Raw genomic sequence first — 27680 nt, forward strand, 5'->3', positions numbered from 1 at the left:
TCCGTCCCCTGCCTTTTATCCCCAGAGCTAGGGTGGGGCTTTGCTAGCAGCGGTGGCTCTTCCGTCCCAAGGAGCAGCCCATAGATTTCCACAGCTCTCCTCTCCTCTGCCTTCTGCGTATTTGTGTGTCAGGCCCTGGACCCAGCTGTTCCTCCTTTTCCTCATCAGCCACCTTCAGACCTGGGGGCTGTTGACTCTCCATCGGAAGGCTGACGGACAGCCCAGGCTCTGCCTCTGTCTCTCTCTCTCTCTCTCTGTCTCTCTCTCTCCCTGCCAGCTCCATTCCCCCTTCCCACTTGGAGCTTTCAGGTTGCCTTGATGCTGAGCTGGACTCCTCCTCCTCCTCCTCCTTTGATTGCCCCACCCACTCATGGTCACCTGACAGCATTTCAATATGGCCGCATTTATGGCCGTAATGTTGTGGCCTGTTGGCCGCTGGCTCCTCCAGCAGCCAAATCCAAGGAGGAACAGGCATGGGAGTCAGGGTCAGCATCAAGGCAACCTGGAAACTTCCTCTTCCGAGGGGGAAGAGGAAGTGGAGCTGACTGTCCATTAGCCCTCAGATGTAAAGTCAACAAACCCCAGGTCTGAAGGTGGCTGATGACAAAGAGGAGGAACAGTTGGGTCCGGTGCCTGACGTGCGGCTGTGCAAAAGGCAGAGGAGAGGAGAGCAGTGGAACTCTATGGGCCGGTCCTTGGGACGGAAGAGACACCGCTACTAGCGAAGCCCTATTCTAGCTCTGGGAATAAAAGGCAGGGGACGTAGATGAATAGATGTGGCGGACAACTCTTCATCTCTCTGCTGGACAGACTTCTTAGCCTGTGGTGAGAGAGAAACTTTTCCGGGGCAAAAACAGGCACTGACTTCCAATTGGTTCATAGTTAAGACTGCTGCTTTTTCTTAATGGCCGTGGCATTCATGCTTACGACTTCCCCGTTCAGTTTATGATCAATACCCCAAACAAAATTAGACAAAATCAGGCCAATAGCATCATTTTACGACCATTCTAATTGAGGACCATAATGATAGATAGAATACCTTTACTGTCACAAATACAATGACATTTGAAAGCTACTCCAGCACAGTGCCCCAAACACCACATTGCAACCGCACTACAGAGTTTTAAAAATTAAAATAATTATAATAATAGGACTAAATCACAAATGCACTGTTTGATTCAAGACCATTACTGCCTTGGAAAAGAAAACTGGTTCTCAATCTATTAGTCCTCATTTTAAGACACCTATAATGCCTCTCTGATGGTAACAGATTGAAATATGAGTGTCCAGGATGAGAACGGTCTGTGGAGATTTTTAGTGCTCTGGAGAGAAAACTGGTCTTTGCAAACTCTTCCAAAGAAGAAAGAGAGCAACCGACTATTTTTTGTGCTGTGGAGCATCTTCTTATCTACTGCAGAACATCCAGCATACCACACCGTTACACATGCTCTCGATGGTAGACCAGTAAAAAGTAACCAGCAACTTCTCACCCAAACCACCTTTTTTCAGCAACCTCAGAAAGTGCAGGCGCTGTTGGGCCTTCTTTGCAGTGGTCATAGTGGAAATATAAGTTCCTAGAAATTTAAAACCATGAACTCTTTCCACACAGTCTCCGTTGATATATAGCGGGAGAGGCTCTGCTTTGCATCTTCTGAAGTCTATAATCAGTTCTTTGGTCTTTTTGATGTTCAGGGTGAGGTTATGACTCCATTAAGGTTGTATCTGGCTTGTTTTGCCCCTGTTTAGTACTATAATCAAGGCTATGCCCCATTTTCATGGCACCCTGGCATTTTTGAAGTTTCTGATCTGATGGGAAGTCCTTGATTTATCTCTTTGTACACTTCAGTTAATTTTAAAACCAGGCAGTTTAATTTGATAATGTAGTTCAACTGACAAGTTTTCCATTATTATTTAGTGAGCTTTCACACATCAGATCAACATAAATATATACACTTGTTTTCCTCTCTGAAATGTTGCCTTGTCCATCATCTTCCATCCTCCCACTTCTCAACATTCAATTCCTTTTTAATCACTTCCCGCGAAGTATTGAAAACCGTTGATTTACTGAGTGGTGTATCACATTTTCATTAAGCTTGCTTTTGCTCATATGTTAAAAAAAAATAAAAACAAAAAAAGCACAACTTAAATCTAATATAAATTGTGGACTTAAGAATCAGTGGAACCAAAGGTGGTCATTCAGCAGGTTCTGACCTGTTCTGAAGAACCGGTAGCAGGAATTTTGAGTAGTTCAGAGAACCAGCTAATACCATCTCTGATTGTCCCCGCCCCCATCTATTCTCCGCCTCCCGAGTCCCAGCTGATTGGCTGGGTCTTCTTTTGTTGCTCTGCACAGGAGAATGGAGCTGGAAAGTAGGCTAGTGAGGTGGAGAGGGAATGGGGATTTTGCAGTAACCTTCCCCTGCCATGCCCACCAAGCCATGCCCACCAAGCTATGCCACGCCCACCAAGCCACATCCACAGAACCGGTAGTAAAAAAATTTGAATCCCACCACTGAGTGGAACATATCCTACATAGGTAGTCCTCAACTTACAACAGTTCATTTAGCGGCCGTCCCAAGTTACAACAGCACTGAAAAAGTGACATGACCATTTTTCACACTTATGACTGTTGCAGCATCCCCATGGTCATATGAGTTACATTTGGATGCTTGACAACGGACTCACATTTATGACGGCTGCAGCTTCCCAGGGTCACCTTCTCAAAGCCAAACTCACTTAACAAATTTCTCACTTAGTAATATATTTTGGACTCAATTATGGCCATAACTTGAGGACTACCTGTAACATTCCCCATCTTCTTAAATGTCCTGCTGTCCTGCATTCTACTGTATATTGTTCAAAGCACACCTACACATAATTTGCACTCTTTTCCCAAACAATCTAGTATTCTGGCCCTGATAACAATAGCAATAGCATTTAGACTTATATACCGCTTCACATGGCTTTCCAGCCCCCTCTAAGCAGTTTACAGATTCAATCTATTGCCCCCAACTATCTGGGTCTTCATTTGACTGACTTCGGAAGGATGGAAGGCTGAGTCAACCTGGAGCCCGGTGAGATTCAAACTGCTGGTAGTCGGCAGTCAGCAGAATTAGCCTGCAATACTCCATTCATTCATTCAACGGGGATGCGATGGCAGTTCGAATCCCTAATGCCATGTAATGGAGTGAGGTCCTGTTACTTGACCCAGCTTCTGCCAACCTAGCAGTTCAAAGGCAAGTAAAAAAATGCAAGTAGAAAAATAGGGACCACTTTGGTGGGAAGGTAACAGAGTTCCGTGCGCCTTTGGCGTTTAGACATGCCAGCCACATGACCATGGAGAGCAGTGGTGTGATTAAAAAAATATTTACTATCAGTTCTGTAGGCGTGGCTTGGTGGGCGTGGCTTGGTGAGTGCGACAGGGGAAGGTTACTGCAAAATCCCCTACTAACCTGCTTTCAAGCTCTGTTCTCTTATGCAGGGTGTGATGACCCGGAGTGTGGCACAAAGGCAACACAGTCACATAAGTAAGAAAAGTCCCTTTAATACCTGCAACTTTGCCCCCAATGTCCAGGTTACCTTTGGCTGGAGAAAAAACTCTCCCAAGAACAGTCTTTAAGTGGAGGAAATTCAGTCCGAAAACAAAGTACATACAAACTGTAAATAAAAATCCACACACACCACACTGCAGCAATTAATTGGATAGGGCAGGATAAGGAATTGCAGACTTCAAAGGCCAACAAAACACACACAGCTGGGAAGATGTCAGGGACCCAGATAAGTTTCAACAAACAAAGATAACTCATGGTTTGCTTCCAGCAACTTTGCTGTGCGTAACTTGCCTTTTTCAACACTGTTTCCCCAGCTGCAGCTAATGAAGGGCATCGGGGCCCTTTCCTCCCCTGTAAGCCATGCAGCTCACATTGCTCCCTTCTCCGTTCCTCCCTGTGTGCCCTAGGATGAAGAGGGGGTGGGCCTGGGTCTTCCTCTGAACTCCCTCTCCCTTGCTCTACCTCTCCCCTGCTCTGCCCAGCTGGACTTTGCCCTTCCCCAGTTTCTTCCACAGTCACTGGAGCCACACTCCCACTCCCTGTCAGTCTCCACCAGTGGTGAGATTCAAAATTTTTTACTACAGGTTCTGTGGGCATGGCTTGGTGGGGGTGGCAGGGGAAGGTTACTGCAAAGTCCCATTCCCTTCCCATCCCACTAACCTGCTTTCCAGCTCCGTTCTCCTGTGTAGGGCAACAAAAAAAGACCCAGATGGGGGCAGGGCCAGTCAGAGGTGGCATTTGACAGTTCTTCAAACTACTCAATATTTCCGCTACTGGTTCTCCAGAACTGGTCAGAACCTGCTGAATAGCCTGGAGACTAAACATACAATGAACGATTGAGGGAACAAAGTATATCTGATCTAAGGAAGAGAAGGACTAGGGTGGATATGACAGCAGTCTTCCAGTATTTGAGGGGTTTTCACATAGAAGAAGGAGTCCACTTATTCTCCAAAGCACCTGAGGGCAGGACAAGAAGTAACAGGTGGAAGATTATTACAGAGAGCAACCTAGAAATAAGGAGAATTTTTTTTTGACAGTGAGAACAATTAATCAGTGGAACAGCTTGCCTTCAGAAGTTGTGGGTACTCCATCATTGGAGGTTTTAAGAAGAAACTGGGCGGCCACTTCTCAGGAATGGTATAGGGTCTCCTGCTTGAGCAGGGGGTTAGACTAGAAGACCTCTAAGGTCCCTTCCAACCCTATTATTCTATGTTCTGTGGGTTAATTTATCAGCTTTGCAACAAGGATGAAGCCTGTTAGGGCTTGGATTGGGTTCTCTATTATATGTTTAGGAAAACAAGCAGCCACTAAAATATATATCTAATTCTAACCCTTAGCGGAGAAGATGCATTGATTCAAAACGTATGGAAAACAGCCGGCTGAGAAAATCCTCAATTCCCCAAACAGCAAGCTACATCCTGTCTCAAACAGTAACCAGAAAGATGAGATACAAATGGAAAAACATCACTTCAGGCAGTGTTCGAATGACTTTCATCGTCTTCCAGCTGAAAAGACTGGATGGACCTGAATCTGCAAATTATAAATCTCTTAAAAGACTTATCTGATAATCAGCACCCCAGCATCTCCATAAAGATATTTTCATTTTCCTCTATTAAACTGTTTTTTTTTTTTACCTCAGGTAATGTAAATTACCAGAAAGTTTCCATGGTTTTAGCAAAACCTGGCAGGAAGTCACTGCTGCATATGATTAGATTATCTTTTCCCCCTCAACACTTTTAAACCATTGGTCTAGATGTGTGTTTTTTTTAAATTCTGGCAGGATGTTTACCCCTTTCCAACATTCAAACGTTATTTGAACAAGGGTTTTGACATTAAAGTCAGCTCAAGCTGCTCCAACAAACAATGAAAACAGTCAGCGTGGTTGGGTTAAGATTATATATTATTTTCAACAGAAAGGTGGCATAGAAAGCTCATACAGGTACAGTATTTATCTGTTCATTTATTTATTTCCTGCCTTTCCTATTTTTACAAATAATTCACATTCCAAATAATCTTCCTCCTCTTATTTTCTCCACAACAACAACCCTCTGTGGTAGTTTGGGATGAGAAAGAGTGACAGGCCCAAGGTCACCCATAGCTAAGGCAGAACTAGGACTCACAGTCTCCTGGTGATTGGCCCAAAGTCACCTAGTCAATTTTCATGCCTAAGGACGGACTAGAACTCACCGTCTCCTGGTTATTGTTCCAAAGTCACCCAGCCAGGTTTCATGTCTAAGGAACAATGAGAATTTATCATCTCCTAGTGATTGAACCAAAATCATCCAGTCAGTTTTCATGGCTAAGGCCAGACTAGAACTCACCGTCTCCTGATGAATGGTTCAAAGTCACCCAATCAATTTTTATGACTAAAGCAAAACTAGAATTCATCATCTCTTGGTGAATGGGCCCAAAAGTCACCCTGTCAACTTTCATGACCAAAGCAGAACTAGAACTCACAGTCTCCTGGTTTCTAGCTAGCAACCTTAACCATACACGCTTGTTTATCCACCAATCCCTCCTTCAAGTAAGCAACATTGTGCAAAGAAAAACTAAGCCAAAGACATTGTGAAGGGATTTGATTCGAAAAAGGGATGGTAACATAGCTAAAACTAGTAAACACCACTTTTTATAGCCTTCCGTATGTTTTTATTCTATTTATTCCATTTTTGGTCCCAGGGCATCCATAGACTATTTCAGTGGTAGCTATGGAAAGCGTCAAAACAAATGCAAAGGTAGTCAGAGCAACGCGAAGTCCCATCTGTCTGTATATGTCTCGTCATTGTGTATACATCTAAGGAGCAGAATGGTACTCAGCAGGTTCTGACCAGTTCTGGAGAACCAATAGTGGAAATTTTGAATAGTTCGGAGAATCAGCAAATACCACCTCTGACTGGCCCTGCCCCCATCTATTCTCTGCCTCCTGAGTCCCAGCTGATCGGCTGGGTCTTCTTTTGTTGCCCTGCACAGGAGAACGGAGCTGGAAAGTAGGTTATTGGGGTGGGGAGGGAATGGAGATTTTGCAGTAACCTTCCCCAGCCATGGCTACCAAGCCACACCACGCCCACCAAGCCATGCCCACCAAGCCACGCCCGCAGAACCAGTAGTAAAAAAATTTGAATCCCACCACTGCTAAGGCGGTCTAGCTTCAGATATGACGTTGTGACTGCCATCTTGCCTTTTTGGGACCTCTTCTACCCTCCTCTTCCTACTGCACCTTTGGTTCTTCCAAATCTCTTTCTGGGGGTGGGGGCTCATATCAAGTCTATCTCATTGCGATATCCTTGATCATTCTCTTCTTGTTAACCCAATTTCTTTTATTGTCATTATTTCTACACCGCCCATCTCACCTACTGTACTTTATCGTCATTGCACCTCGTACAACGAAATCAAACACCATCTTCAGTGCACATCATGACCATGAAAATAAACACAAACACACATCCTTCACCCTTCACACATTGAATTGAAAACCACCAACACTGCACTATACAGCAGGATTCAAAAGAGCTACTGCCCTGGGATAGAAGCTGTTTATCAGCCTATTTGGCCTTGTTTTTATTATTCTGTACCGTCGGCCAGATGGTAATAGTTTAAAAAAAGTGGGGTGGTTCCCAGGATTAGATGGATCTTTGAGAATGTTTTGAACTTTCTTAAGGCAGAGGGAGCGATAAAGCTCTTCCACAGAGGGGAGAAGGCAACCAATGATCCTCTGGGCAATGACATTAACCCTCTGGAATGCTTTCCTATCTGCCATTGTGCAATTGGCAAACTATACAGAGGTGCAGCAAGTTAAAATGCTCTCTATGGTGAAGCGGTAGAAGGTCACCAGCAGTTTTTCATTCAGTTGTTGTTTTCTGAGAAATCTCAAGTAGTATAATCTCTGCTGGGCCCTTTTGACCAAGGCTGCAATGTGAGCCCCCCCAGATCAGGTCCTCTTTTAGGGTAACACCCAGAAATTTAAAACTGGCCACTTGCTCCACTCAGTCTCCATTGGTCTTATTGGTGACCTAAGTGACTCTGGATGGTTTACAATACTTTGAACTCGTTATAACCGGGTTTGGTTTCAACCAAGTTAAGGGCGTGCATTATACAGCTAGTCCTCGGCTTATGGCCAGGACTGAGCTCAAAAGTTCTGTTATTAAGTGAGTTTTGCCTCATTTTACGACCTTTCCTGCCACAGTCATTAAGTGAACCACTGCAGTTGTTAACTTAGCAACACATCTGTTCAGTGAATCTGGCTTCCCCATTTGACTTTCCTTATCAGAGGGTTATAAAGGGTGATCAGGTGACCCCCGGGGACACTGCAACCGTCATAAATATGAACTGGTATTGAGTGGTGGGATTCAATTTCTTTCACCTCTGGTTCTGTGGGCATGGCTTGGTGGGCACGCTTTGCATGCGCACATGCACCAAACGCACATGTGCACCACACTTTGCGTATGCACCAAGGGTTTGAAAGTGACCCTCTCCTGCAATCGCGCACTCCTCCTGTGTGTTCAACAGCTGACGCACGGCAATCCGACGGGCACACAGGCCCAGCAGCTGATCGTTGGAGCAAACCGGTTTGCTCACAGATGATCCTTGGAGCTACCAGTTCGATCAAACTGGACTGAACCGGTAGAATACCACCCCTGCCAATGTTTGAATTTTGATTGCGTGACCGTGCAGATGCTGCAACAGTCATATGTGGGCAAAAATGGTTCCTAAGTCACTTTTTTCAGTACCATTGTAACCTTCAACAGTCATTATATGAATGGTTGTACATCGATGGTTATCTGTACTTTGGTTTCAATTCCCAAAAGATGTTTCAGATACATAGAAATGGATTAGCACACTGCAACTCTTTAAAGCGGCTGCATCTATTCCCAGGATCAGTTAATAGCTGCAGAAAATGCAGCTGCTTTAAAGAGTCTATGAGAGATCCAGTGTTCTCTCTGACCCTATTAAATAGTTGCAGACCAAAGCTACAATCACATCCCCACATATTCTGAATTCCCATTTCCAAGCTATACCTAAAGTATTGCATATCTCCAAGACTATGTCATGCCCTTGGTAGAGTTGGACTCTGAGGGGGAGGAGGAACAGCCAACAGGGAGTGGAGGTGTGGCGGAGGCCGGGAAAGGGCAAAGTAGTCAGAAGAAGAACCAGATCCATCCCCTCTTCATCCTAGGACACTCAGGGAAGAACAGAGAAGGAAACAACTTGGCTTACGAGAGAGGAAGCGGCCATGATCCCCCTCATTAGTTGCAGCTGGGGAGAATAGTGTATACGAGAGATGGTTACAACACAACGTTGTCAGATGCAAAGTGTGTTTTATTTTGGTCTGAAGTTATCTTGGTTGGCATCCTTCTAACAGACTGTGCCTTGCTATCTCCTTGAATTTGGTAATTACTTATCCTGGTCCGTTGTAGAAATTTCTTCATTGTAGTTTGTTTGGTTTTTTATTTCACCTCTATCTGCTCTTTAAGTTCGGACTGTATTGCTTTCTTTTGAAGACTATTTTTGAGTAAGTTTTATCTCCAACTGAGAATTATTGAACAGTGGGGCCAAGTTGGAGGCATTAAAGGACATTTATTTACATTTTGGATTTTGTTACATTTGTGTTACACTCCCGGTCATCACACTATACATAAGTCTTTATTCATATAATTTCACAACCTGGGGAGGACAATAACCATATTAAAAGAATAGGCAAGGGTATAATGTATTATGTATAGAGATGGTGTGGTGGCCTACAGGTGGAGCTCTTGCCTCACAATCAGGATGCTGTGAGTTTGATCCTTGGTAGAGGTAGATATTTCTCTCTCTGGGTCCACTGACAATGTATCTGCTGAATAAAACTCCGCCTTGGCGATAGGAAGAGCATCTGGCCAGTAAACACTCCACTAGCTCCGTTCAGTTGCCCAGATTCCACCCCGCAAGGGATTATGGGGTGGCTAAATGAACATGATAATAATGCGTTATGTATCCTTCATCAATAAATTATCTTTTGAAAAGGCAACAGTTTTATCAAATTAGGTTTCCTGTTCAACTGAATAACAGAATAACAGAGTTGAAATGGATCTTGGCGTCTTTTAGTTCAAACCCCTCCTATACCATTTCAGACAAATCGTTAGCCAGTCTCTCCTGAACTGGAAGCACCCAATCAGTCCTAAGACAGTGAGGAATTTAATTGTATGTTTCTTTTCTAAAATCAACCATCTCTTTCAAACTCTTAAATCCATGTTTTTCCAACCTGTCAACGTTAAGAGGAGTAGATTTCAACTCTTAGAATTCCCCAGCCAGCACGCCGGCTGGGGAATTCTGACAGTTGAAGTCTACTCCTCTTAACGTTGCCAAATTTGAAAAACACTGCTTTAAATAAAGCATTTGAGAAGCTACAGATTACTGATGGAACTTAACATCAACCAAAGAAAACTTGCCACTGTAGAAACTCAAATCATAACAATAATATATATTAAAAAAATCAAATTTCATCCTGGAAGAATCTGGACAGATAGAGGTCATCTTCCATTTATAGCCATTCAAAATCACGACGGGTCTGGAAAAGGACACTTACGACCCAGACACAAAGTTCTGAAGACACGCCCACTGCAGTCATGTGACTGTATTTGGGACATGTCAAGACATGCCCACTGGAGTCAGGTGACCGCATTTTGGGCGCTGGGCAAACACAAACACATTTTACAGCCATTTGCGACATCCTATGGTCACATGACCAAGTTTTATGATGGTTTGGCAAAAACTGGCAGTTACTTCTAGCTTTTGGCAAAACCATAGCGAATCATTGGCTCGCTTAATGACTACACTGTTCACTTAACAGCCATGTGTTCCTTTTACAACTCATATAAGATTATAAACTACTATGGGTGAGGCAGAATAGAGAATCTGGTTTGCTTTAAATATTGGATGACTTTGAATTGTAATCTCTCTCTCTCTCTCCCCCTCTTCCTCCCTCCCTCTCTCCCCCTCTTTGCATACACACACACATAGAGAGATATATACATATACATATGTACTTGTTTTCTGAGGTTCTCGCGGGTATTTGTATGTGGATCTTTGGTTGTTCGGGTTTTCTCCCGCGTAAGATTCGAAGTATCTAGGCAACGTTTCGATGAAGTCTCATTCATCATCTTCAGGCTTCTGTCTTCGGCTCTTGCTTCTCAGAGTGATGTGAGATTGCAGCTGCTTCTTCCTTTTAACTGCTAGTGGGGGTGGGACTTGATTGGGTGGGGGCTTGGCTGTGTTCTGATTGGGTGGGGTGTGTTCTCATTGGTAGGGGGTTTGGCTGTGTTCTGATTGGTTGGGGGGTTGGCCGTGTTCTGATTGGTTGGAGGCGTGTTCTGTTCAGGTGGGGGGCTTGGTTGTGCTCAGGTTAGTCTTAGTTGCTGGGGGATTTGAGTTGGTGAGCTGTGATCTTGCTGTTTGGCTTCGAGTTCGTGGTCGTGCTGCATCTTCATAGTGGGTGTCGGTTTGCTTCATGTATGGCTCAGAGGGGTTTGAAGTGGGTAGTGATGCAGCTGCAGTGCAGACAGATAGACAGATAGATAGATGATAGATAGATAGATAGATAGATAGATAGATAGATAGATAGATAGATAGATAGAGACAGACAGACAGACAGACAGACAGATAGATGATAGATGATAGATAGATAGATGATAGATAGATAGATGATAGATAAATACATAGATGTTATGTCTCCTCTTGGAAATTCAAACGAACAAACATAAAGCAGCCGTTTCACAATCAAATCAAACTGAAGGGAGTAACAAGATAACGGCTGGCAGAAACTGTTAGGACTCCCCTTTGAAATTCAAACAAACAGAGAGCTCTTTGCTGTAACGTCCTCATTCAAAATAGTCATTTTGTTCCTGGCAAAATGCACCAGCTCAGCTGTGTCCTTTTATACCCATTAAGGCAACGTGCTAATTAACTGGCTTGCCCTTCAGATTAACGTTTCCTGGTTCTGACGTCAATCCACGATCTAACAGTCATCAGAGTCAAAACTCCCAACAGGACCGATCCTTCCAATCACAACACATAGATAGATAGAGATAGACATTAGATAGATAGTTAGATGGATGGATGGATGGATGGATGGATGGATGGATGGATAGACAGACAGACAGACAGATGGTAGATAGATGATAGATGATAGATAGATGATAGATAGATGATAGATGATAGATAAATACATAGATAGAGATATATAGACATAGATAGATAGATAGATAGATAGATAGATAGATAGATAGATAGATAGATAGATAGATAGATAGATAGACAGATGGTAGATAGATAATAGATAGATGATAGATAGATGATAGATAGATGATAGATCATAGACAGACAGACAGACATATACACATATTCCTTTACAAGGGGCAACTGAGCAAGACTAAAATAAACATTCTGTATAATTAGTTTTGACATCATCCATGTAAGTCCACAAGTCCCTGCTGTACACCAGGTTGTAAAGTGACAGAAAACACTGGACAGGAGAAACAAAACAGGGGGTAGGGAAGATTAAGAGATGTAGTTATAACGTGTTTAACTCGGTTATTCAATGTCAAGATTGATTTCTGCCCCCATCCAGGATCACCCCAAAGGTTTCTTTTTGCTCTGCTGGTATCTGGTAAATCAGGGATCACTGAGGTTACACCACCATCCGTCTCTGTAAGTCATCATTTCATCTCCATTTTCCCGCCTGGGGAAATTGTCAAAATTTCCTCTACCAGTCCGCAAGAACTGGTCCGAACCAGCTGCTTACCACTCTCTGTAATATCTTAATGTTTCCAAGGTTGGACATCCTTGCTTTAGGTGATAACAAACTTTTAGAATTAGAATTCTTTATTAGCCAAGTGTGACTGGACACACAAGGAATTTGTCTTGGTGCAAATGCTCTCAGTGTACATAACAGAAAAGAGACATTTGTCAAGAGTCAAGAATCATCAGGTCCAACACTTAATGATAGCCAGAGGGTACAATAAGCAATCAAATCATACTAGGAAACAGTCAATATAAATCATAAGGATACAAGCGACAAAGTTACAGTCATACAGTCACAAGTGGGAGGGGATGGGAGATAAGGAGTGAGGAGAAGATTAATAGTAATAGTAGTGACGACTTTGTAAATAGTTGGACAGCGTTGAGGGAATTATTTGTTTAGCAGAGTGATGGCGTTCGGGAAAAAGCTGTCCTTGTGTCTAATTTGTCTGGTGTGCAGTGCTCTATAGCGTCGTTTTGTGGACAGGAGTTGAAACAGTTTATGTCTGGGATGTGAGGGGTCTGTAAATATTTTCACAGCCCTCTTTTTGGCTCGTGAAGTACACAGGTCCTCGATAGAAGGCAGGTTTGTAGCAATTGTTTTTTCTGCAGTCCTAATTACTCTCTCTGTGTCTGTCCTGCTGGGTTGCAGAACTTTTGCCCATAATATCCTGAAAAGGGTCCCTTGCATTCCGAATGTTGTTCACATCTGCCTCTGATTTGCAACTGAAACATTTTTTTTTAAAATGAACAGCATTCCAATTAGAACTCAGCAGGGCATCAAATAATATCACAGAACCTTGCGATGAATATGAATTGGATACTTGATACTACCCAAAAATCAAACTCTGGCTGGCTTTCACTGCAGGGAACGGAAATAAAGTGAGAAGCCAGCATGTGGACTGGGGAATTCTGGGAGTTGAAGTCCACACGTTGTAAAATGGCCGAGACTAAAAAACACTGCTCTAGTACAGGGGTCCCCAAATGTGGCCTTTTAAAAAATTTGTGGACTTCAACTCCCAGAATTCCTCAGCCAGCCATGCTGGTGGGGAATTCTGGGAATTGAATTCCATAAAGTCTTAAAATGGCCACATTTAGAGACTCTTGCTTTAAAAGGGATTAGCTTGAAGCTACATAGGACACACACAGAGAGGCCTGGTGATTCAGAACTTAGCTTTGAACCATTTATTTCTGTTCGGGCATGTGTTCCCTACTTCAAAATAATGGAACTGTGGTCTGATACAATTTAAAGCCCTTCCCTCCCTAAAAGTTGGTCATTGTGTACCAGACTTACGACTTGTGACTGAGGCAGCATCCCCAGAGTCACAGGATCAAAATTCAGATCCTTAGGCAACTGACTCATATTTATGACGGTTGCAGTGTGATCCTCTTTTGTGACCCTCTGACCAGCCAGATCAATGGGGAAGCCAAATTCATTTTCCAATCATGTTACTAACTTAACTGAGGGATTCACTTGCCAACTGTGTCAAGAAAGGTCATAAAATGGAACAAAACCCTCTTTAACAATTGCCTCACTCAGCAACAGAAATTTTGGGCTCACTTGTAGTCATAAATTGAGGACTAGCTGTATGAGCTTCTCTGGGGCTTATAGTACACAAGTACTACTCGTAGTAGCCAACCCTCATCATTACTGCACAAATATCCAGGGTACACACAGGACAATTTACACCTCCCTGCTGTTTTCATACACCAGCCTCACTACAATATATAACGTTGCCAGGGTTCCTGCAGCAGTGCTTAAAAACTGCTGGGTGATAACCTGTGCTATAAATTAGATTTAATGAGCAGCTAGTTTGCGGTAATAGGATGCTCTGTAATTTGATAGGTGTATAGTCTTCCACATGCTAACCTTTATGCTGTCCTACACCCATCCAATCTTCCTGCCCCTTGTTTTAGATTTTTTTCTTTAGACTCTTGTTTATTTATAGGCACTTTCTGTTTTAATGTATGACATATCTTCTCTGGGGTTTTTAACTGAGTGTCCCCCTCCTTCCTTATCCTGGTCTATGACTGTAATAAAAAGCAATTTATTTAACAAATAGAATTGATTGCTTTTCAGATTAACAGAGCTAGAAGGGACCTTGTAGGTCACCTAGTCCAACCCCCCATAAATCAAATTTATCAATTTCAGCAATATACAGTATATAAAAGCGAAATACCACTCATGCATTATCACAAAATCTCCAGAACTGTAAAGCCTACAATTTGAAATTTGGCACATATGTTCCTCTTGGCTTCTAGGTGCTCACTAAGAAAGGATTTTTTTGAAATGACCATCAGAGCATTAGTATTTCGTATATTATTAATATGCTCTGATGCTAAGGAGTTCTACTCCCCCTCTCCACCAGAAAAGAAATCTGTTCCAAATGCAAAACACAAGCAGAGGAGTTTCAGTTTCAGTTTTAGTTTCATGAGCAGCAACTAGCTTTAGTACAAAACAGTTGAGCTAAGCCACGCCCAGGCTCCTTGCTGTCTCCTTCTTGCTCACACAGCGAATACTGCTTCAGTCTCCAAACAGCCCTCAACTCTCTCACACACTGACAGGACACTAGCCAGATGAATACCGATGGATGCTGGTAGGCAGAGGCAGAATTTTTCCCCCCTTATTTTCCTCCCCCCAAACTAAGCACGATCACATAGTTTCGTAGCAAAGCACGGGTATAGAGCTAGTATATAATATATAATGAATCATAGTATAACGTAATGTGTATGTATGTACCAGTATATATTATGTACAGATAGTCCTCTATCTACAACAGTTCATTTAGTGACCGTTCAAAGTTACAATGGTACTGAACGACCATTGCCACATCCCCACAGTCACGTGATCAAAATTCAGACGCTGGGCTAACTCATATTAATGATGGTTGCAGTGTCTTGAGGTCATGTGATCCCCTTTTAAGACCTTGTGACAAGTGAAAGCAATAGGGAAGCCAGTCCGCTTAACAATTGTGTTATTAACTTAACAACGGCAGTGACTTACTTAACAGCGGTGGCAAGAAAGGTTGTAAAATGGAGCAAAATTCAGTTAACAAATGTGTCACTTAGCAACAGAAATTTTGGGCTCAATTGAGGTCATAAGTCATTACCTGTATTTTTTATATATATTTGTATATATTTTTGCTTTGCTTTATTGTCATACACCCTCCAGAGTTGGGCAGTCATATAAACTGGAAAAGTAAATAAATATTTGATTTGATGATCAACTTGCAATTTTAACGCCAGCTTCTCCATGGACTCTGCCTGTTGGAAGCTGGCTGTGATATGTACAAATGGTGAAAACGAAAGTGATCACAGGACACTATAATAGTCACAAAAACACCCAACGGTTGCTAAAAAGCCCGAATCTTGATGCTGAAATGGTCATACATGTGAGATCTGGTTATTGCAAAGTCATTATTTTCAGCGCTACCATAACTTCAAACAGCTTCTAAACAAAGTGGTCATGAAGCAAGGACTACCTGCACATTTAGAAACCACGTCAATACTTTCCCCTCCTTTTTCACACTTACAATCGTTGCAGCATCCCCCATGGCCATATGATCAAAATTCAGATGCCAGGCAATAGGTTTGTATTTACGACGGGTTGCAGTGCCCCAAGGTCATGCCAGAGGTGGTATTCAGCCGGTTATGACCAATTCTGGAGAACCGGTAGCGCCACCATCTATTCTCTGCCTCCCAAATCCCAGCTGATCGTCTGGGGCTTCCTTTGTTGCCCTGCATAGGAGAACGGAGCTGGAAAGTAGGTTAGTGGGGTGGGGAGGGAATGGGGATTTTACAGTATCCTTCCCCACCACGCCCACCAAGCCACCCCATGCCCACTAAGCCACGCCGACAGAACTGGTAGTAAAAACAAATTGAATACCACCAATGGTTTCTCCTGGCAGTACCAAAACTAGCAAACAAGAAAGCAATGGTGTAGGTTAAGCTAACCTAGGATAACTTCCCGTTCTGATCCCAGCTGAACAATCTCTATTATAGCAAACCATGCAAAGAATGAACACAGCCCTGGCTGGTGCCAGTCCAATGAAGCCAGCAGTTTCCAATATTTAAACCTCTACATGGAGCTTCTGGAAAAGCCATTTTTCCCCTCACCGATTCGTAATAAGCAAGTGTGATGAACACAGGAGCTTCTTGTAAAAGGAACGATCACAACAAGTGACCACTAAATACAGAGGAAAATTCAATAGTATTCAGGTAAACCCATTTTTTAAAAAAATCACCCTTGGCATCAAAAATGATATCCTACAACCATAGTCATTTTCTACTCCAGTGTGCAGACGATAAAAGTACGGGAAATAATATAAGTTTAGAGAACAGTTTGGCTCTAACATGACTCCACAAGAATTAGATAAAATATGGCTAGAAGAGGAAAAGAAAACAATTAGTAAAACATATAGATATCTTTTGGACTATAAATGAAAAGAAGAAACGGTTACAGAATCTATGATAATTTAGGCTAAAAATGTGGGTCATAGTATTGAATTAGATAAGTGGGAACACATTTGGCAAACAAATTACATATTAACCATGTCAGTCTCATATAAAGAAAACGTATATAAAATGGTTCATCGCTGGCACCTACCTCCTGCAAGACTGGCTAAGATCTTCCCCAAACTACCACCCAACTGTTGGAAATGTAACTACACACAAAAGAACATATTTTCACATATGGTGGACTTGCCCGTGTGCTCAGAAATTTTGGAGAAATATTAGAAATTGGATTTTAAATATAACAAAACAAAATTTAAAACTTGAACCTGAAACCTTTCTGCTAAGTATGATAGATTCAAACATGGAGAAAAAATATCAATATTTAATTTACACATCATAACTGCGGCCAGAATAACCTACGCACAAAACTGGAAACCGTCTTCCATTCCTTCAGAGGATTATGGTAATTAGAAAAATACATGAATGCATTGAGATGGATAGCCTAACCAAACTTAAAAAATAAACAAGATAGTGACTATTATAAAATATGGAAAACTTGGTATGAGTGGTTAAATAAAAGATAATATTTGACATTTGGATAAGTTATGGAAATGACAGAAGATGTGCATTTAATCATAAACTATATAGAGAAATTAAAACATTAAAAGAATGAAGGAGTTATTGTAACAATGCAGATCATGTCAATGATAAAGATAAAGAAAAAAAACACCATTGCTCAATATATGCTGTAAAATGTATATATATGTATGTATGTATGTATGTATGTATGTATGTATGTATGTATGTATATATGTGTGTTTTGTGTGTGTGTGTTTTCTTAAGTTATTGCGGGCACTTACATGTATGGTATTCAGCTTTGTTCGGCTATTTTCCCACGTCATTATAGTTGTGCTTTTAAAGTTGTAGCAACGTTTCGGCAGAATTTCATCTGCCACCATCAGGCTTCTGTATTGTGTTCGTCTGTGACTCACAGACTCACATATATGTATGGTATTCAGCTTTGTTCGGGTATTGTAGCTACAACTTTAAAAGCACATCTATATTGACATGGGAAAATACCCAAACAAAGCTGAATACCATACATATAAATACCCACGAAAACTTAAGAAAACATAAACATGTCTGTTTTAAATGTATGTCAAATAAATGTTTTTTTCTAGAATAAAAAAAAAATAAAAAAAGCTTGGCTAATAATTTATCAATAAACTTTTTTTGTTGATATCCTTTGCACATTTCCACATTAGCTGTACTTTTCCTGATCGTTATAATAATCTCAGCAACGCTATCAAGTCATAAGTATGTTCACTTGTTAGACATTTCTAGTAAAGTTTTTTGTTCTTAATATTTCTGATCAGTTTGTACTGCAATATTGTGAGTTTCATACCAATCTATACCAACCCTTTAAAAGCTTATTTGTAAAACATTCATCAAGATCAAAGAGAGAAGGCCAGCAAGGGAGAATTTATTGGTATAAGTATATAAAATAGTACAACATTAATGTCTTTATGTAAAATGTCTATATTTTAGCTAAACTCAACTACACAACTATCACTTTGTTGGAGTGCTAATATTGTCTTTCAGTGATGGTGTCCAAAACTTTTTAAAAATTAGAGCAGTCACACAAAAATCTGGAGATGTTAATGCATTTATCTAATTTCACAGGGTTGTTCCTGCATTTATACCTATCCAAACTGCTCTATTTTCATCATAAAATGGTAAAATAATGGTTCAGAAACCCTGAACAATTCAGGATCAATTTTTTTTTAAACACCAACCCACTTTCTGCATAATATTTTGGCCACAGAAATAAATCAGAGAACTTCACAACAGACTGTTTTAGAAATCAAAATTTACACCCCTCTACCCTTTGAAACTTCCTGCTTTGGACCAGAGGTTCAACTGCTTCACACTAATCAAGTACCAAAATTCAAACTTCAGCTTTTCAGAACACATTTTTAAGTGGGTTGTACTGCATATTGACATATCCGTGGTAGTACTTCAACCAACTCTTATTTGTGTTAACAGAACCATAAATCACGCTCAATTTAATAAGACATTAAATGCACTGCATGCACAAATTTGCAGCTGCAGCCTGAGACTGGATATGGGCCATCTGAATTACACATAAACAAAAGTATAGAGAACCACAAGAACAGAAAACTATTTTTCCCTGTGAACTTGTGCTAGCCATCATCAGCAAAACATTTGTAGGTTGCTTTTTTTTTCAATTCTATTCTGATAGTTCTTGTTTAACAATCGCTTGTTCGGTGACCATTCAAATATACAATGTCACTGAAGTAGTGGTTTGATTGAGATGAGGTAGACTGATTGATTTCATGATGTGGAGCCAATAACTTGGTCCTTAACACCAATGAGACCAAGGAGCTTATAGTGGATTATAGAAGGAACAGATCAGACATCCAGCCCTCGCTTATCTATGGAGACCGAGTGGAGCAAGTGGCCAGTTTTAAGTTTCTGGGTATTATCATAAAAGAGGATCTGACTTGGGGTGCTCACATTGCAGCCCTGGTCAAAAGGGCCCAGCAGGGATTATACTACCTGAGACTTCTCGGGAAACAACAACTGAATGAAAAACTGCTGGTGACCTTCTACCGCTGAACCACAGAGAGTATTTCAATTTACTGCACCTGTGTATGGTTTGCCAATTGCACAGGGGCAGATAGGACAGCACTCCAGAGGTTTAATGTCATTGCCCAGAGGATCATTGGTTGCCTTCTCCCCTCTTTGAAAGAGCTTTATAACTCCTGCTGCCTGAAGAAAGTTCAAAATATTCTCAAAGATCCATCTCATCCTGGGCACCCTTTTTTTGAACTATTACCATCTGGCAGATGGTAAGGTAAAGATTCCCCACGCACATATGTGCTAGTTCTTTTCGTCTCTAGGGGGCAGTGCTCATCTCTGTAACAAAGCTGAAGATCCAGCGCTGTCCGAAGACGTCTCCGTGGTCATGTGGCCGGCATGACTAAACGCCGAAGATGCATGGAACGCTGTTATTTTCCCACCAAAGGTGGTCCCTATTTTTCTACTTGCATTTTTATGTGTTTTTGAACTGCTAAGTTGGCAGAAGCTGGGACAAGTAACGGGAGATCACTCCGTTATGTGGTGCTAGGGATTCAAACTGCTGAACTGCCGACCTTTCTGATTCACAAGCTTAGCGTCTTAGCCACTGAGCCACCACGCCCCTGGACGATGGTACAGGATAATAAAAACAGGGACAAATAGGCTGAAAAACAGCTTCTATCCCAGGGCAGTAACTCTATTGAATTCTACTGTATAGTGCAATATTAAGGCAACATCAGGGGTTTACAATTCAATTGTATAGAATGTGAAGGATGTGTGTTTTTGTTTTATTTTTTATGTATAATGTGCATTTAATTTCATTGTACGAGGTGCAATGACAATAAAGTAAACTGCACTGATTGGGCTTGTATTTTTGGTCCTTGCAACATACCCATGTAATCACAATTTGTGACCTATTCTGCAGGATTCCCTCTCTCAAAATCAATGGGGAGGCCAGCAGGAAGTCAGAAGTCATGGTTACACGAGGGCTTCGCTCAATAATTCACATGGTCCTCGCTTAATGACAGCAACCAGGATGGCCAGAACTGCTGTCAGTAAGTGGCTTGGCCCTATGGTTTTTTTTTCCAATTTACAACTGTTCCACTTAAAGCCACAGCTTCCAATTTGTGTTGTTAAACAAGAACTGCCAGTAGTGGCAACTAGCAAACCAATATTCTGCAGATTGCACGCTTACAAAGAATTAGGAAAACTCAGAGCCACAGCAAAACTGCTAAAGCTAAATTTCAGAAGGAATCTATACAGATCAGTGTGGGTCAAGCGCTCCCCCCCCTCCACTGGGGGTGGGGAGGCTTTTTTGAGAACATTTTTATTATTATTATTATTTTATTGCTAGGTCCTTGTGTCTATTTCTAGCATATATCCATTTCCGTCTTACTATCAAATCATCACACACAGAGAAGAAAAGAAATGAAATATTCTCACTTACAGAATGTTGAATAGGCAGCCATTCAGGTGACTGGACTGAACATTTGTGGGCAGGACATCTTGTGTGACTCTGCTGCAAACAAATGAAAAAGAGAATAACAGAATATCAGAATAACAGAACAACAGAGTTGGAAGGGACCTTGCAGGTCATCTAGCCCAACCCCCTGTTTAGGCAAGAAATTCTATACCATTTCAGACAAATGCTTATCCAATCTCTTCTTAAAAACATCCAGGTCTCCAGCAGGAGACCCCACATCAAGGGTCTTCAAACTTGGCAAGTTTAAGACTTGTGGACTTCAACTCCCAGAACTCCTGAGATAACATGACTGGAGGAAAAATTCTGGGAGTTGAAGTCCACAAGTCTTAAAGTTGTCAAGTTTTGAAGACCCCTGCCCTACATCATTTCTGACAGGTAGCAGTCCAGTCTCTTCTGGAGAGCTTCCAGTGAAGACGCTCCCACAATCTATTAGGTTAGAATGTCTATGGAGATTCTCAATCTTCTCCAGGTCATGGGTGTCCCAAACGGGCTTTTCAAAAAAAAAGCAATTGGCCTTTCTTGTTTCATTTATTTTTTCCCTTGAAGACATTTCAATTCTCATCCAAGAAGCTGAAAAATTGAAGAAGCTTCATGGACAAGAAGCGAAACTTCTTCAAGAGAAAAACAAAACAAAGCAAGAAAATTCGGTTGTCTTTTGAAAAACACACTAGAGACTACCAAATTAGGAGATCTCCAGGTGGCAGGTTCTCTATATGATTCTGAATAGAATAGAATAGAATAGAATAGAATAGAATAGAATAGAATAGAATAGAATAGAAAATTAGAACAGGAAATGAAGAGAAGAGAAGAGAAGAGAAGAGAAGAGAAGAGAAGAGAAGAGAAGAGAAGAGAAGAGAATATCGAATATCAAATTTGAATAGGGAATAGAATAGAGAATAGAATAGGAATAGAGAATAGGATAAAATAGAATAGGAATAAGAATAGAATAGACTAGAATAGAATAGAATAGAATAGAATAGAATAGAATAGAATAGAATAGAATAGAATATGGAAAATGGAAAATGGAAAATGGAAAATGGAAAATGGAAAATGGAATATGGAATAGAATAGAGAATAGAATAGGAATAGAGAGGATAGAATAGAATAGGAATAAGAATAGAATGGAATGGAATGGAACGGAACGAAATGGAATGGAACGGAATGAACAGAACAGAACAGAATAGAATAGAATAATAATAGAGTTGGAAGGGACCTTGGAGGTCTTCTAGCCCCACCCCCTGCCTAGGCAGGATACCCTATACCATTTCAGACAAATGGTTATCCAACCTCTTCTTAAAAACATCCAGTGTTGGAGCAGTCATAACTTCTGGAGGCAAGTTGTTCCACTGATTAATTGTTCTCACTGTCAAGAAATTTCTCCTTAGTTCTAAGTGGCTTCTCTCTTTGATTAGTTTCCATCCATTGCTTCTTGTCCTACCCTCGGGTGCTTTGGAGAATAGCTTGACTCCCTCTTCTTATGGAGCAGCCCCTGAGATATTGGAAGACTGCTATCATGTCTCCTCTAGTCCTTCTTCTCATCAAACTAGACATGCCCAATTCCAGCAACCATTCTTTATATGTTTTAGCCTCCAGTCCCCTAATCATCTTTGTTGCTCTTCTCTGCACTCTTTCTAGTGTCCGTACCAGAGGTGGTATTCAGCAGGTTTTGACCAGTTATGAAGAGCTGGTCACGGAAATTTCAAGTAGTTTGCAGAATCTTCAAATCCTACCTCCGACTGAAGATTTTACAGTATCCTTCCCCTGCCATGCCCACCAAGACACGCCCACAGAACTGATAGTAAAAAAAAAATTTGAATCCCACCACTGGTCTGGTACATTAGAAGTGTCCTCTGCTAAGGTCAAGAATTATCTCAAGCATTTTATTTTGTTTTGTTTTCATCACTGTGCATTACTTCACTCTTATTTACCTGGAACAGCATTTTGCAATTTTGAAGCCCATACTCCCCCGTTTGGAAGGAACCTTTTAGAGTGCTTCAGCATTCTTTATTAATTTATTTTATCAGCACGAGCAATTTGGTGACCTCCATAAATACAATAGAAATCTTCATTGTCCAAGTGTGATTGGGCACCCAAGGAATTTGTCTTGGTGCAAATGCTCTCAGTGTACACAAAAGAAAAGATACATTCATCAAGAGTCAAGAATCATGAGGTACAACATTAATAATAGTCATAGGGTACAATAAGCAATCAAATCATACTAGGAAACAGTCAACCTAGATCGTAAGGCCGTCTCACCATTAATTCTAACTCCAGATCATTTATCAACAAATTTAAATGCGCCAACCCCTCTGTGCGTATCTCATCTCTTTTCAGAATTATCCCTTTGTCTCGTCTCGCTGTTTTCTATTTTTTTAGCCCGTTGCCAATCCTTGAGAGCATCTGCCCCCTTATCTCACAGCAGCTGAGCTGCCCAAAGGCCTTTGATGAGAGATTTTATCAAAGACTTTTCAAACTCTCCATGCATAGAATATCTATCGTTCTTGCTTAAAGAAAAATCCCAGATGCCAAAAGTTGCATCAGCCTCCAAGTTGCCGTATCCAAATTCAGCCTAGAAATTACATTGTCGTCCCGCCTGTTAAGGTTGAAGTGCCAGAAAGCTTTGCCAAGCTACTGATATGGCACGTAGTCCTTGACTTATGACCCACAAGGGAGCCCAAAATTTTCATCACTCAGCGAGAAAAGTCATTAAGTGAATTTTGCCCCATTTTACAACTTCCCTTGCTACGGTTGTGAAGTGAATAATTGCAGTTGTTAAGTTAGTAACACGGTTGTTAAGTGAATCTGGCTTCTCCTTTGACTTTGCTTATCAGAAGGTTGCAAAAGGGGATCCTGTGACCCTGGGACACTGCAACCGTCATAACTATGAGTCAGTTGCCAAGCGTCTGAATTTTGATTACGGATGCTGCCACAGTCGTGTGAAAAATGGTCATAAGACACTTTTTTCGGCGCTCTTGTAACTTCAAACAGTCACTAAATGGACTGTTATAAGAACTATCTGTAATCCTGGATTCTCCTTTTCAATATAAGACACATGTTGTTCTGATCCAGTTCCCCAAATATGACAAACCCACTGAAGTTAACTCAAAAGATTCCTTTATTAGGAGCACCAACAGCCCCGGCAAAAAGTTTCTCTCACAGTCTAACAAGTCCGGCTGGAAGATGAATAGTTGTCTGCCACATCTATTCATCTCTGCCCCTGCCTTTTCTCTCCAGAGCTAGAGTGAGGTTTTGCTAGCAACAATGGCTCTTCTGTCCCAGGGACCGGCCCATAGATTTCCATTACTCTCCTCTCCTCTGCCTTCTGTGCAGCCGTGTGTCAGGCCATGGACCCAGCTGTTTCCCCTCTTCTTCATCAGCCACCTCCAGACCTGGGGGCTGTTAACTCTACATCTGAGAGCTGATGGACGGCCCAGGCTCTGCCTCTGTCTCTCTGTCACTCTCTTTCTCTGCCAGCTCCATTCCCTCATCCCCTTCAAGCTCTCAAGTTGCCTTGATGCTGACCCTGACTTCTATGCTGCCTCCTCCTCCTCCTCCTCTGATTTGGTTGCTGGAGAGGCCAGTGGCTGACAGGTTACAACACATGTGTCCACAGCCATTCCATTAAAAAATATAATGAGAGAAGGAGGAAAATGCTGTCTTCATTGGAAGTTTTACTCTATGTTATTGTTCTGACCCAAACCTTGTTCCAAGGAAGCAAACACAAAACAGAGGTAACAGGAAAACCTTTTAATGATTCTTTACGAATTCCGTTCCTTCCCGGTTAAAAGGCTGTTTCAAATTAATTGTCTCTGATAAGAACGAGCCTTGCCAAGGTCGTGCAAGGCTGCCAAAAGCACTAGATTAAGTTGCCAAGAAATATTCCAAACAAAAAGTCTTCAAACACCAACCAAGATAGTCTGAACTTCCACAAGGCTTGAAGTGCAAGAACTTCTTTGCTTCCTGCAAAGAACTCCGGTTTCTCAGCTGGCTTTTATCCCTTAAGGGAGGGGCCATTACCTTGCAGCCTTACTCCTGAGTCACCGTGCTGCTGCAGCTGCTCTTTCCTTCGAGCAGCCCCTGCATGCATGTGCATTGGACACAGGCTCCTCAGGGACCTCTTCATCACTGCTGCCAGCCTCCACAATCTCCAAAGGCAGCACTCCACTCCCTGATGGTCCTGGCCCCATCCCTAAACCACACGCAGGCCCCTCATCTGAGTCCTCACTCTCCTAGACCTCAGACATCTGCACTGCTGCTGGTGAACCACAACAGTTATCACTGCAGCTCATTAATGTGGGATCAGTAAGAATCTAAAAGAATGAAACATATTTTAATATCTAGCTTCCTGCAGATAGAACACATTTCTACCCTACAAAGGACAACATGAACAATTTCCTTGCTGTTCATTACAACTTAATTGTATTTATCCAAAGACAATGAACTGGCTGAAATTAATAAAATCACGGGCAATTCCGTAATTGAATTGTAAAAACTCAAGATGGTTGAGTTCTGTTTTCTAATTACGCCGTAAACTACCCTGTGTGATCAAAGAGATGGGAAATTAATATACCACACCAAGGCTGATATCCAACTTCGGGTGTTTAGCAGGAAGATATTCAACACAACATAGAGGGCGAATAATAGATTTGAATTTATTGCGAGACCCCAAGAGGGTTATCCTTAGCTTCTCGTTCTCAATTAGCAGCAATGTTAATTACATGCCAGCAAGTCAAGTTCAACTTCTAATGACACATGCTCCCCATTGCATTACTGCCTAAATTATATTGTTGAGATAAAGAGAGCATGGGTAGTAAACAAGATTTTTTTTTTTTATGTAGGATTGGAAATATGTCCTTCACTGATTTTCAGTTCACAGGGCTTGGCATTCTAATTCTCTATTTTCCCAGCTTGAAATATAACCTTTAGGAAAGGACGCCAAATGGTTATAAATTTGGAACATCCTGTATCTCTTTACTTGGTAGAAAAATGTCCATGATTGAAGAAGTACAAACATGTAGCAATAGCAATAAGCACTTAGACTTATATACCGCTTTATAGTGTTTTACAACCCTCTCTAAGCGATTTACAGAGTCAGACTATTGCCCCCAACAATCTGGGTCCTTGTTTTACCCACTTTGGAAGGATGGAAAGCTGAGTTAACCTTGAGCCTGGTGGGATTTGAACTGCCAAATTGTAGGCAGCAAGTAGCTGTAGTACTGCACTCCAACCACTGCGCCACAGAGGCTCTTCCTTCTCTTCAAATATTGACTACGGTAATCCTCGACTACCAAAGTCAATGGGGGAAGCTGGTTTTGTTTAATGACCACGTGTTCCACTTAACGACTGCAGTGATGCACTTAACGGTGGTCCAAAAAAGGGTCATAAAAGTAAATGTGATCAGCCATGGATGGTATTCAGCGCGTTCTGATCAGTTCTGGAGAACCGATAGTGGAAATTTTCAGTAGTTTGGAGAACTGGCAAATCCCACCTCTGACTGGCCCCGCCCCCATCTAGTCTCTGCCCCCCTGATTGGCTGAGCCTTCTTTGGTTGCCCTGCACAGGAGAATGGAGCTGGAAAGCAGGTTAGTGGGGTCGGGAGGAAATGGGGATTTTGTAGTAACCTTCCCCCAGAAGTGGGGTGGGAATGGAGATTTTGCAAGTATCTTTCCCCTGCCACACCCACAAAGCCACGCCCACAAAGCCACGCCCACAGAACCAGGAGGAAAAAAATTTGAATCCCACCACTGGACTCAGCTAACCAGTTGAGGACTATCTATAATAAAAGAGATCGTACAGGTAGTATCTCAGATATGGTTGAAAAGTCCTGGAATTGATTGGACTCTGCTGATTATCTAATGACATTCTTAAGCTCCTTCCTTCACACAAGCTCCTGATTTTCCTCTTTAAATGGAGTACAGGAAGTCCTTGACTTACGACTATTCATGTAGTGACTGTTTGAAGTTATGACATTGAAAAAAGTGACTTATGACTGGTTTTCACACTTATGACCATTGCAGCATCTGCATGGTCACTTGATCTAATTAACAGATAACAGATAATTAGAGTTGGAAGGGACCTTATAGGTCATCTAGTCCAACCCCCCCACTCAAGCGGGAGACCCTACACCATTTCTGACAAATGGCAGTCCAATCTCTTCTTGAAAGTCTCAAGTGATGACACTCCCACAACTTCCAAAGGCAACTTCTGTTCCATTGGTTGATTGTTCTCACTGTCATTGTTCTCACTTATTTCCAGGTTAAATCTCTCCTTGTTCAGTTTCCATCCATTATTCTTTGTCTGGCCTACAGGTGCTTTAGAAAATAGCTTGACTCCTTCCTCCCTGTGGGAGCCCCTCAAATATTGGAAGACCTCTATCATGTCTCCCCTGGTCCTTCTCTTTACTAGACTAACTAAGCCCAGTTCCTGCAACCGTTCATCGTATGTTTTAGCCTCCAGTCCCCTAACCATCCTGGTTCCTCTTCTCTGTACTTTTTCTAGATTCTCAAAATCTTTTTTATAATGTGGTGAGCAAAACTGGATGCAGTACTTTAGGTGTGGTCTTACTAAGGCTTTACAGAATGGTATTAGGACTTCCCTTGATCTTGATTGTATCCCTCTGTTAATTTTGGACCCTTGGCAACTGACTCGTATTTATAACTGTCCCAGTGTCTCTGGGACATGTGGTGATTTTTAGTGACCTTCTGATGAGAAAAGTCAGTGGGGAAACCGGATCCATCTTTTCATCTTAAATTAATGCAACACTGTTAAGGTATTGAGATTTAAGAGCTGACCAGCTGCTGTAAGGCTGATGCAAAGTAAGG

At 41.7% G+C, this 27680-nt stretch overlaps 1 protein-coding gene across 13 annotated transcripts in view; it reads right to left on the minus strand.

The window, feature by feature from the left end:
* Positions 1–27680, minus strand: part of DLG2 (discs large MAGUK scaffold protein 2) — a 979527-nt gene that overhangs the window by 759497 nt on the left and 192350 nt on the right. For all 13 annotated transcript variants that reach the window (XR_015744246.1, XM_087936973.1, XM_087936980.1 and 10 more), the window contains exon 6: positions 20824–20895. Coding sequence is in view for 12 of the 13 variants with exons in the window: in XM_087936973.1 (XP_087793099.1) it covers positions 20824–20895 (72 nt within the window). In the remaining variant the exon portion in view is untranslated. The remainder of the gene's footprint in view (positions 1–20823; positions 20896–27680) is intronic.

This window comes from Pseudonaja textilis, chromosome 7 (assembly GCF_049901715.1).
Source record: "Pseudonaja textilis isolate UNSWEBS1 chromosome 7, rPseTex1.2, whole genome shotgun sequence".
In the NCBI taxonomy this organism is placed as follows: Eukaryota; Metazoa; Chordata; class Lepidosauria; order Squamata; family Elapidae; genus Pseudonaja; species Pseudonaja textilis.